The 11873-nt window shown below is 38.7% G+C and overlaps 1 protein-coding gene across 1 annotated transcript in view; it reads left to right on the forward strand.

Annotated features, from left to right (window-relative positions):
* The window catches only part of TM9SF2 (transmembrane 9 superfamily member 2), a 48603-nt gene extending 40257 nt beyond the window's left edge, over nt 1–8346 (forward strand). The window contains exons 14-16 of the mRNA XM_032246148.1: nt 651–762; nt 4469–4640; nt 7651–8346. Coding sequence (XP_032102039.1) covers nt 651–762; nt 4469–4640; nt 7651–7718 — 352 coding nt within the window. The 3' untranslated portion in view covers nt 7719–8346. The remainder of the gene's footprint in view (nt 1–650; nt 763–4468; nt 4641–7650) is intronic.
* The last annotated feature ends 3527 nt before the right edge of the window (nt 8347–11873 follow it).

The raw sequence follows: 11873 nt of genomic DNA on the forward strand, positions 1-11873 counted from the left end.
AGAAGGGGTTGGTCTAGATGACCTGCAAAGTCCTTTCCAATTCTCAGATGCCTTCATTCTCTGATTGCTTGTTCACATATAAAAACTCGTAATAGTAATTTTGAGCCATTCTCTTGTGTGTCTGTGTGTGTATAAATATATAGTGTTATATTCATGACTGTTATTGGATCACATTGACATATGTTACAGAAAGTACCAAGGTTGGAGGTTACAGAAAGTTAGAACTAAATGTGAGCTTTTTAGTGATTACAACATATCTTTCTTTCCCAATCGTTATACTAATTTTCCAAATTCAACTGGTTTTATTGTATGTGATAAGAAACGGTTACGTATTCTTAGTTGGCTCTGCCTTTTCAGTAAGTTTTTATCAAATAGCCTGGTGCACCAGGAGACGAGTAGACTAGCCAGATGGGAATAAATAGAAGTTTCAGGCCTCCCTAAGCAGAAGGCGAAGTCCAGTGACATTGGCATATTCTTCCTGCTCCTCCCCTTCACACCCCATCACCATCCCAGCCTATGAGAATTCATCTTGTTTGGTTAGTTGAGAGAAAAAGCAAACCTTTTTAGTCCAAGAAGAATGAAAAGATTGTGTTATGTATTATGTCAAATTGAAAATATTTATAGTTATATCTTGACGTGTTTGATTATAGGTCACATCAGATGTATTACATGTTTGGCTTCCTATTTCTGGTGTTTATCATTTTGGTTATTACATGTTCTGAAGCAACTATACTTCTTTGCTATTTCCACCTATGTGCAGAGGTATGTATTTATAACCTTGGCATATTGCAATTTGTATATTAATTGAAATAATTTCTGTAGATGTATGTTTATTATGATAGAAATTGACCTGTATTCCTAAATGAAATGTAAGCTTCTTTAGGATTAAGATATCCTAGTTCGGTATATTTAGTTAGAGATTACTATTAGACACTTTAAAATGTTAATTTTCCGAGAATGGTATGTTGTGCTAAATTTTCACTGTTGTTTTTTAACCGACTTAAAAATGAATACTTTTGTGATATGTTTCTATCATGCCTGAGATAAAAGAATATATAATCATATTAAAAAATTTTTTTAAATTTTAGACTGAAAATTTAGTAAAAGTAAACGTAAGAAAATTCATTAAAAAGTTTCTGTAATCACATTGTAAGGAGTTCTATTCATGGCAGCATTGAAATGATAGTATCCTTATGTAATATGTAGAACTGAATTTTAAAGATTTAGATTGTGTTAAATCTATTATATATCGGCAAAAAAATCTAACTTTATTAAACTTAGTATGTTATTCAAAAAATTGAGATTAAATCACATAACAGAAAATGAACTATTTTAAACTATAGACAGTTTAATGGCACTTACTTATATTTACAGTGTTGCACTGCCACCACCTCTGTTTAGTTTCAAAATATTTTTATCACCCCTAGTTAAAGCCCCATACCCATGAGCAGTTACTCTTCATTCCTCTCTTCCGCCAGGCCTTAGCAACCAATAGTCTGCTCTTTGTCTGTTTGCCCGTTCAGACATTTCTTATAAATGGAATCATATAATATGTGACCTTTTGTATGTATTTTCTTTGACTTGGCGTGTTTTCAGGGTTCATCGTGTTGTGGCATGTAGAGTACTTCATTTCTTTTTATGGCAGAATGATAAATTTGTTTATCCATTTATCCATTGATGGGCATTTGTGTCGTTTCTGCTTTTTGGCTGTTGTGAATAATGCTGCTGTGAACCTTCATGTACAAGTTTTCATCTGAGTACCAGTTTTTGGTTTGGGATATATATCTAGGAGTGGAGTCACTGGATCATATGGTAGTTCTTTCTGTTCAATTTTTTGAGGAACTACCAAACCTTTCCACAGTGGTTGTGCCGTTTTACATTCTCACCAGCAATTTATATAGGTTCTGTTTCTCCACATCTTTGCCAACACTCACCTTCCATTTTTGAAAAAATTGTAGCTATCCTTATGGGTGTGAAGTGGTGTCGCATTCTGGTTTTGATTTGCATTTCCCCATTGACCAATGATGAGCATTTGTACTTGTGTTTGTTAGCCATTTGTATGTCTTCTTTGGAGAAATAGCTATTCAAGTCCTTATCCTATTTTTAAATTTGGTTGTTTGTCTTTTTGTTAAGTTGTAAGAGTTATTTATGTATTCTGGATGTAGATTTTTATCAGATTGTGATTTGCAATTCTGGTTCTGTAAGTTATCTTTTCACTTTCCTGATAATGTCCTTTGCACAAAAGTCTTAAATTTTTCTTAAGTCAGATTTATCTATTTTTTTCTTCTGTTGCTTATGCTTTTGGTGTCATATCTAAGAATCATTGCCAAATTAGGGCTGAGTGTGGCGGTTCACACCTATCTGTAATCCCAACACTTTGGAAGGCTGAGGCGGGAGGATCACTTGAGCCCAGGAGTTTGAGACCACCGTGGGCAACATAGTGAGATATTGTCTTTGTAAAAAAAAAATAACAAAATTAGCCGGGCATGGTAGCACACACCTATAATCCCAGCTACCTGGGAGGCTGAGATGAAAGGATCACTTGAGCCCAGGAGGTCTAGGCTTCAGTGAGCCATGATTGCACCACTGCACTCCAGAACCTGGGCAACAGAGTGAGACCTTGACCCCACCACCTCCCACAAAAAAGGAATTAATTGCCAAATTCAAGGTTATGAAGATTTACCCCCATGTTTTCTTCTAAGTTTTATAGTTTTAGCTCATGTATTTAAGTCATTGATCCATTTTGAGTTAGCTTTTGTATTTTGTATGATGTGTAGTGTCCAGCTACATTATTTGACATGTGAATATCCAGTTGTCCAGCACCATTTGTTGAAGAAGCTATTCTTTCCTCATTTAATGGCCTTGGCCACCTTGTCAAAAGTCAATTGACCGTAGATGTAATGCTTTATTTCTGGATTCTCCATACTATTCCAGTGGTCTGTATGCTGTCCTTAGGCCTGTGCCACACTATTTTGATTACTGTGGCTTTGTACTAAATTTTGAAATCAAAAAGTCTGAGTCCTCCAGCTTTGTTCTTTTTTACAATTGCTTTAACTATTTGGAGCCCCTTGCAATTCCATGTGAATTTAAGGATTAACTTTTCCATTTCTGCAAAAATGGAATTACTGGATCATTGGAATTGTGATTGAGATTACACTGGATCTGTAGATCATTTTGAAGAGTATTGTTGTCTTAACAATATTAAGGCTAACGGTACATAAACACAGGATATCTTTCCATTTGCTTAGGTCTTCTGTCATTTCTTCCCACAAAATTTTCTAGTTTTCATTGTTCAAGTCTTCCACTTCCTTAGTTGAATTTCTTCCTAGATATTTTATTCTTTTGAAGTCTATTTTAAATGGAATTGGGTTTTTTGGTTTTGGGGTTTTTTGTTTGTTTTTTTGGGTTTTTTTTTTGAGACAGAGTCTCACTCTGTCTCGGCTCACTGCAACTTCTACCTCCCAGGTTCAAGCAATTTTCCTGCCTCAACCTCCTGAGTAGCTGGGATTACAGGTGTGTGCCATCACGCCCAGCTAATTTTTGTATTTTTAGTAGACATGGGGTTTCACCATGTTGGTCAGGCTGATCTCAAACTCCTGACCTCGTGATCCACCCACCTTGGCCTCCCAAAGTGCTGGGATTACAGGTGTGAGCCACTGCGCCTGGCCTGGAATTGAATTTTTAAATTTCCTTCTCAGATTGTTCATTGCTGGTGTGTAAAAACACAACAACTTTTGTATGTTGATCTTATACCCTGCAATTTTGCTGCATTTGTTGATTAGCTGTTGGGGGGGTCGGGGCCAGGCGCAGTGGGGGTCTGTTGGAGTGTCTGTTTGTGTGTGTGTGTGTGTGTGTGTGTTTAGGATTTTCTAATCTTAGTTTGCTTTTTTCATATATTTGTTTTTCACATATTCCAAAAGGCAAGAGAGATAGTGAAGTGTTCTCTTTTAAAAGATCTTCTGCTAAGCTATAAGCCACTTAAAAGCAAGAAGAGCTATTTTAATAATCTACCTTGTTTAAATTATGTTAGTAATAACTGAAATTGGATTCCAACCAGGCCTTAATAGAATAATCTTCTTCCTAATACAGAGTTGACTAGACTTTAATGTAAGTAATATTAATGTTGAGCCATGTAAGTAAGTTGTAGGCTATTTGTACATTGCTTTTCTTTGGGAGGGATAAATTTTGAAATATAGCGTAATACTCTATTATTCATAAACAGTTTAAGCTTCTTCCACACATTTTTAGCCAGTTTTTAAGCAGCCCCACCAAAGACAGTGGGTACTTCTTAGCACCTTTAGTGAGGAGTGAGGAATGGGTGAAATTCAACAGGAGAAAGAGCCTGGAACTGACAGCAGAAAGTAGATTGGGGGCTGTCTCATTTATTATGCTTGCTTTGAACCTTAGTAAGCTACATGTTACCTGTTAATTGGAATGTAATTCTTGTTCTTTTTTCTTTACTATCTAGGATTATCATTGGCAATGGCGTTCATTTCTAACCAGTGGCTTTACTGCGGTTTATTTCTTAATATATGCAATACACTACTTCTTCTCAAAACTGCAGATCACAGGAACAGCAAGCACAATTCTGTACTTTGGTTATACCATGATAATGGTTTTGATCTTCTTTCTTTTTACAGGTAAAAATAGAATTTAAGTGATTGATTAGTTTTATTTTATAAGTTTTTAGACAAATAATTTATAAATGTTTGTCTTTTTTCAAACCCATAAAGGCTTATTCTGTTAGTGCTTCTGTATTTAGTCCTCAACACAACTAGGCATAGTTGGGTCTCCCCACCTGTGAGTTGCATAAAGATGGTAAAACAGAAGCTAGGGGAAGAAGTTTAAACAGGGTCGTAGTTGTGGTAAAGGTTCAGGGACACGTGGGTCAGTACAGCCCACAGTGGAAAACTCATGATTTTCCTGTGTTAAGCTCTTAAAGGTACACACAGTTGGTTTTTTTGGCCACTTCAGAAATAGGGTAGAAGCTGTAGTGACTTAAGCTTAGGAGTAAATAGGGACTGAGGAGGTGCAGTCAGGATGACGGTGAGAGTAGGTAGAGGGCATCAAGGAAGGATACTAGGACATCCCTTAATCTAGAAGTTTAAAGCTAGAAGTTTTTATCTCCACTTTAAAATTCAAGCGCTGAATAGGATATAGTGTGTATTATATTGGGGTTAATTTTATGTATGTATATATCTTGTCTAGCCAACTAGATAAAAGTTTTCTGTGTCTCAGAGCCCTGGGTGCTTAGTAAACATTTGTGGAGTGAGTGACTGAACTTAAAAAAAGAAGTATAGCACCTTTCTTTGTCACAAGTAATACTGCGCAAAGTATGCATCTAAAATTTTAGCTCATCATACATGTTATGGCAGAAAATACAGGAGCAAAAAAGAAAAGAACAATTTTTTTTTCCAATGAAAACTTGTTCTACTTTTCACTCATCTGTTAGCGTTTCAAAGCCTGGAGTCGGGTTTCGAAGTGCCTCCGCTGCTCCCTCAGGCTTCAGGCACTTACAGCGATTCTGTATTCCAGGCTATTGATCAGATATGGGGGGTGGGGGGTCGTGTCTTGGTGCTACATGATAGATTTCAGTCTAGAGCCATAAATTTTAATAAGTCATCTATAAAACAGCAGTAGCCAGTGAAACAAGGAATGACAATGACTGTTTTTGTGCCCTATCCATGTGTCTATAAATGCATATATAGAATAATGTATTCCTAGCCTACACATCAAAAATAATGATCATTGTGAATATCTTCTTTTTCTAGGCATATAATACAGAAAAATGATAGCTTAACCATCACTTGTATGTTATTGATTTTGATTTTTTTTAAAAACGGAGTCTGACTCTTGTCACCCTGGCTGGAGTGCCATGGTGCAGCCTCGGCTCACTGCAACCTCTGCCTCCCAGGTTCAAGCAATTCTTCTGCCTCAGCCTCCTGAGTAGCTGGGACTACAGGCCCCTGCCATCACACCTGGCTAATTTTTGTATTTTTAGTAGAGACAGGGTTTCACCATGTTGGCCAGGCTGGTCTCAAACTTCTGACCTCAGGTGATACACCCACCTTGGCCTCCCAAAGTGCTGGGATTATAGGCATGAGCCACCACGTCCAGCTGATTTTGATTTTTAAAGTGTTATCTTTTCATTCATTCAGAGCTAAACACATTTCATAATCTGAATTCTGGAGCCACATCAAATTGAACCAACCAGTTAACCAGTAACTTATAGTGTGCCTCACTTCGTGGAAGCGTTCTGGATAAGGGAGTAGTGACCCCTTTACCTTTCTCTAAAATAGGATGTGGCCTGTATTTGCTTCAGAACTCCAGAGCAATGCCATTTTATTTTATTTAAGTCAATCCATTTTATAAAACAGAAGTAATTATTCTGTCACAAAAGGAAAGATGCCATTTTTAGTATGTACATATATTCCATATTAAGAACAAAAGTAACTAACATAAGTTTCTTAGAGTTACATACCCTTTTGAGCATGCAAAAGATACATTTGTATGTCCTCCAAAACACACATAGTGCCTTGCACATAGTAGGGCCTCAGTACCTGCACAGAGTAAGGATGAGTATAATGACGTTTGTGATTTCCCATGGTAATGTTCCATGTATAGTCTCTTGATTTAGAAAATCTCCTTTAATACTGTCTCTGAGTACTGCATTTTAAACAATGAAGAAAACCATTGGGGGTTTAAATATAAAATGTATGCAAGGACTATTTATATCCCCTTATGTGTGCATATGCAAGGAGTACTACACTTGAAGTCAGAAAAAACACATTTGAATTTGGCCGCAAGTACCATCATGTGACCGTGAGACAGTCACTTAACCCCTTTGAACCTCATTTTTGTCTCATTGAAAGAGTGTCCCCATCTAGCATTCACATTCTTTGGAATCTAGACTGATACCTGAAAATCAAGGCATGCATTTTTTTCATGAATTATCTCATTTACTCTACATAACAGTCTGTTATGAGGACAAGAGGAGGCAGTGAGGAGAGAAAAATTTCTCCCTGTTTAACAAGATAAGTGGGCTTGGAGATGTCAGTCAGCTTGCCCAAGATGATATACACAGTTGGTAACAGAGTTGCTCTGTTCTCTGGTACCATGCTGTCTCATTTTCAGCCAGGATGCATTTTTGTTATCCTAATCATGTCACTTTTAACATTTTGAGAAGACCTACTGAATTATTTTAATTATAGTTCTTTCAAGACTGATAACTTCCAATAACCGTACTTGGAAAATATCCCCATTTAATCATTCCTTGAACCTGTTGATGTTTTCATATCATACCCTAAAAAATTCTAGTAGTGTTTTCCATTTTGTTATAAAATACTCTTAAATAGGAAAGGACAGCTGACATCCTTCAGTATTTTCTATGTAGTAAGGAAAATAATGTGTATTATAGAAAGCTTAGGTAATCTTATAGTAGAAGAATTTTCTACCAATTTTTGTAAGAAACTTGATTTGAGATGGTTGTATATTTTTCAGATGTGCTCATAGATCTGAAGTATATTCCTGGTGGGTAATAGTTTATAGTTTTGTGACTTTTTTTAAGGAACCAGTCATTGTAAATCTGTATTTTTGTGTAAAGTATGAAACTTCCTTTGAAAAGGGTTTATTTTATTTTTTCTCTTATAGGAACAATTGGCTTCTTTGCATGCTTTTGGTTTGTTACCAAAATATACAGTGTGGTGAAGGTTGACTGAAGAAGTCCAGTGTGTCCAGTTAAAACAGAAATAAATTAAATTCTTCATCAACAAAGACCTGTTTTTGTGACTCCCTTGAATTTTATCAGACTTATTGGCCTAGCAATCCTTCAGAAACAACGTAATTCTAAATACACCTCTTCCCATACACCTTTCCCTATAAGATGTGTCTTCAACACTATAAAGCATTTGTATTGTGATTTGATTAAATATATATTCAGTTGTTCTCAATGAAGAGCAAATTTAAATATTATGTGCATTTGTAAATACAGTAGCTATAAAATTTTCCATACTTCTAATGGCAGAACAGAGGAGGCCATATTAAATAATACTGATGAAAGGCAGGACACTGCATTGTAAATAGGATTTTCTAGGCTCGGTAGGCGGAAAGAATTATTTTTCTTTGAAGGAAATAACTTTTTATCATGGCAATTTTGAAGGATGATTCCTATGATGTGTTCACCAGGGGAATGTGGCTTTTAAAGAAAATCTTGTTTTGGTTGTAACTGTTCATATCTTCTTACTTTTCTGTGTTGACTTCATTATTCCCATGGTATTGGCCTTTTAAACTATGTGCCTCTGAGTCTTTCAATTTATAAATTTGTTATCTTAATAAATATTATAAAAATGTCTTCGTTGCATCATTACCTATTATATATTCAAGGAGGTCTGTAAATACAAATTTATTTACCAAGGGTGTTTTGAAATGATTTATAATATTTTATCAGATTTTATTGGATTTTGTTAATATAACACTTTCTGAGTTTTGATCTGAATGAAATTTCACAGTTTAAGGCGTTGTCTAAAATGTTCACTGTGAGGCCATAGAGGAGGTTAAAATCATGCGTATCTAGACAGATGAATAATCTACAAGTACTTAAGGTGGGCCTTACTACATTGTCATTAAGGAGTTTTAGTTTTGACTTGTTTTTCAAAATACAGTATTTTAAGCCAGTTTTTATCATCTATACATTATCAGTGACTAGCAAGTCTTCGATGTCATTGTTTTAATTTAGATTTCACAAACAGTTTTACTTCTAAGAGTTAAGAAATGCACTGTTTGTCTTTCACATTCATCTAATTGAAATCCATGTATGTAGAATATAGAAATGTGGGGTGATTCAGAAGTATCAGTCTGCTTGTATGTGTGAGCATATTCATTTGTATTTTAGGGTCTCTGGTTGCTGCTTAGGAGAGCAAATCAGATACTGTCATTAAACTTACAACTAAAATTAGTAGCTGTCACTTATATGATGTTGCTGGTCTATATATATATATATATATTTTTTTTTTTTTTTTTTTTGAGATGGAGTTTCACTCTTGTTGACCAGGCTGGACTGCAATGGCACCATCTTGGCTCATCGCAACCTCCACCTCCCGGGTTCAGGCGATTCTCCTGCCTCAGTCTCCTTAGTAGCTGGGATTACAAGCATGCACCACCACACCCGGCTAATTTTGTATTTTCAGTAGAGACAGGGTTTCTCCATGTTGGCCAGGCTGGCCTCAAACTCCTGACCTTAGGTGATCCGCCCGCCTTGGTCTCCCAAAGTGCTGGGATTACAGGCGTGAGCTACCACACCCGGCCTTACTGATTAATTTTATGTCACTGTCCTTTTTTTAAAAAACAGACTTGTTCGTTTTAAAGAGTGAAGGAGGAGCTCTAGTCATTTTTAACCTCTCACAGTAGCTAAGTATTTAAGATAGAAGAGTTTCTTTCTGTTTTATTTTATGTATCTCTTGTATTTATTTTTTATGTGTAGAGCTGTCCATTAGTATCCATGGAAGATTGGTTCCAAGTACCCTTGTGGTTACCAAAAATCCACGGATGCTCAAGTCCTTGATATAAAAATGGCTAAGTATTTGCAAATAATCTACACACATCCTCCCATCTACTTTAAGCCATCTCTAGTTTACTTATAATACCTAATACAATGTAAGTGCTCTGTAAATACTTGTTATACTCTATTTTCTATTTGTGTTTTTATTTTTTTAATTTATTTTTGAGCATTTTTGATCTGCTGTTGCTTAAATCTGCATATGCAAAACCCCCAGATAAGAAAGCTTAACTGTTATTTTCTTAAAGAGCTGTTGACACAGGCTGGTTGACTCAATAAAGAAGTTTTACTTTTTAAAAATCCTGATTCAGACACCAGATTAGTTTTTATTGGCCAAAGCTAAGTTTCTTCAATTTTATTTTTACTTTAGTGAACAGTTAGCTTAGTGATTTAAAAGTCAGCTGATTGATTTGATGTAACTTCTAATTTTTTTTAAGAGTTTTGCTCTCATATTAAAAAAATAACAGAGTTTTGCTCTTGTTGCCCATGCTGGAGTGCAGTGCCACAATCTCAGCTCCCTGCAACCTCTGCCTCCCGGGTAGCTGGGATTACAGGCGCCCACCACCACACCCGGCTAATTTTTGTATTTTTAATAGAGGCAGGGTTTCACCATGTTGGCGAGGCTGGTCTCCAACTGCTGACCTCAGGCGGTCCTCCCACCTCGGCCTCCCAAAGTGCTGGGATTACAGGCCTAAGCCATAGCACCCAGCCCTTTTCTTCATATTTTGAAGCAACCGCATTTCACACGTAAACAGTGGAGTGGCAATTGGGAAAATGAAATTGGAAGGTTAAAGGAAAAGACTTAGGGGGGAGCAAAGCCGAGGAAGGAGACAGTGACAAGGAAGGCGAACCAAATGAGGAGGGCGGGGAAGAAAAGACCCCTCTCCAGGGCTTGGATCCCGCCCGTCCTGAGGGGTGCGCTGCTGCGGCTCGCCCAGGAAGTTCTCCCGGAAAGCCGCCGCCGGGTTAGAAGCAGGGGCTCCTCTCATTCGTTTGAGCATAGTCCAGGACACAATCAGTTGTGTTGTGCATGTTGTGAGACCCCAGTGACCACGAACCCCGGGGAGAAGCTTCGTGGGCCATGATAGCCGCAGGCAGCTGCGAAGGAGGGGGACGTGTCGCCGAGACCGAGAAACCAGGTAACTGCAGTGTTTTCCTGATGGAGAAGTGGGAGAGAAACGCAGCCGTGCTACAGGGCGGTCCTGCGCGCTGGCTAAGGGCACCGTTCTGCCTGCAGCTGCTTCCTGGCCTCGCACATCAAGAAGGCCACCCAGGCTTTCAGGCAGCGCCCCGGGTCCCGGGTGTCTCCCAGTTTCTCCAACTGCGCCTTCACTTTGCACCTAGTTACAGCTTCACTCTGCTTTCTTCCTGTCTGTTCAAGAGTCTTTCGTCTTTATTTTCCCTTCTGTGTGTTCAAACTCTCCCTCTCCATGCTTTACATTTTAAAAACACGCCCAACTATCTGCTAGGTTTTTTTTTGTTTGGTTGGTTGGTTTTTTTTTTTTTTTTTTTAATGAAAACAACTCGTCTGACCGATTTCTCCCTGTTCTCCTTGCCTCTCCCATCTGGCTTTGCCGTCGGCTTCTCACTTTCCGAGGATTCTGCTGGGAACCTTGTTGCTGAGCTCTCCAGTGCCCCCGTCACCTCGGCCAGCCCTCATTTTACCAGCTCCTTACTGACTCGACACTCGATCCCTCTTGGAAACCTTGTCCTGAAAGCATTGTTTCTCATAGTCTGGGTCTGAACCCTTTGCATAAGGAGATTGTCACAAACATGTTGTGGCCCTGCACCTGTTCTGGAGAAGTGCGTTAAAACAGGAGACGCTGCTTACCCACTTCTCTTCCTCCCAATTCCACCTCGGTCACAGTCTCCTTTGGGGGTTCCTCTTCCGCCCCAGCGGGCGTTGCTGCAGCGCTATTCCGTCTTTCCCTATGGCCTGCTTCTCATTGGTGTTCTCTGTCCAGTTTCACTCTCATTTAGAGTCATCACCTCCATCTCCAACCACAGCACCTGCTTGCTGCACAGCCTGCATGGTCCTCGGAAACATCAAGCCCATTGTGTACAAAAGTGAACTCGCCTGCCCCGCCGTCCCCAGCTCCTGCTCCCCCAGAGGCCCTGTCTCCGGAGGGCCTGATAACTGCTTCATCCCCTGAGCAGAGTTTCCCAGGTCCTTTGGGTGCCCCTTTTAGTTAGTATCCTCCAAGTCCTCCAATCCATGGCCTCCTGGCTGCCCCCTCCACCCCTGGCATCTGCAGTGACATCCTCCTGGATGGCTGCAGCGAGCTGTCCAGTCCCCTGCCAGCGCATGTTCCTCCTCAGG

Source organism: Sapajus apella, unplaced genomic scaffold (genome assembly GCF_009761245.1).
Source record: "Sapajus apella isolate SASKATOON/1434 unplaced genomic scaffold, GSC_monkey_1.0 scaffold60, whole genome shotgun sequence".
NCBI lineage: Eukaryota > Metazoa > Chordata > Mammalia > Primates > Cebidae > Sapajus > Sapajus apella.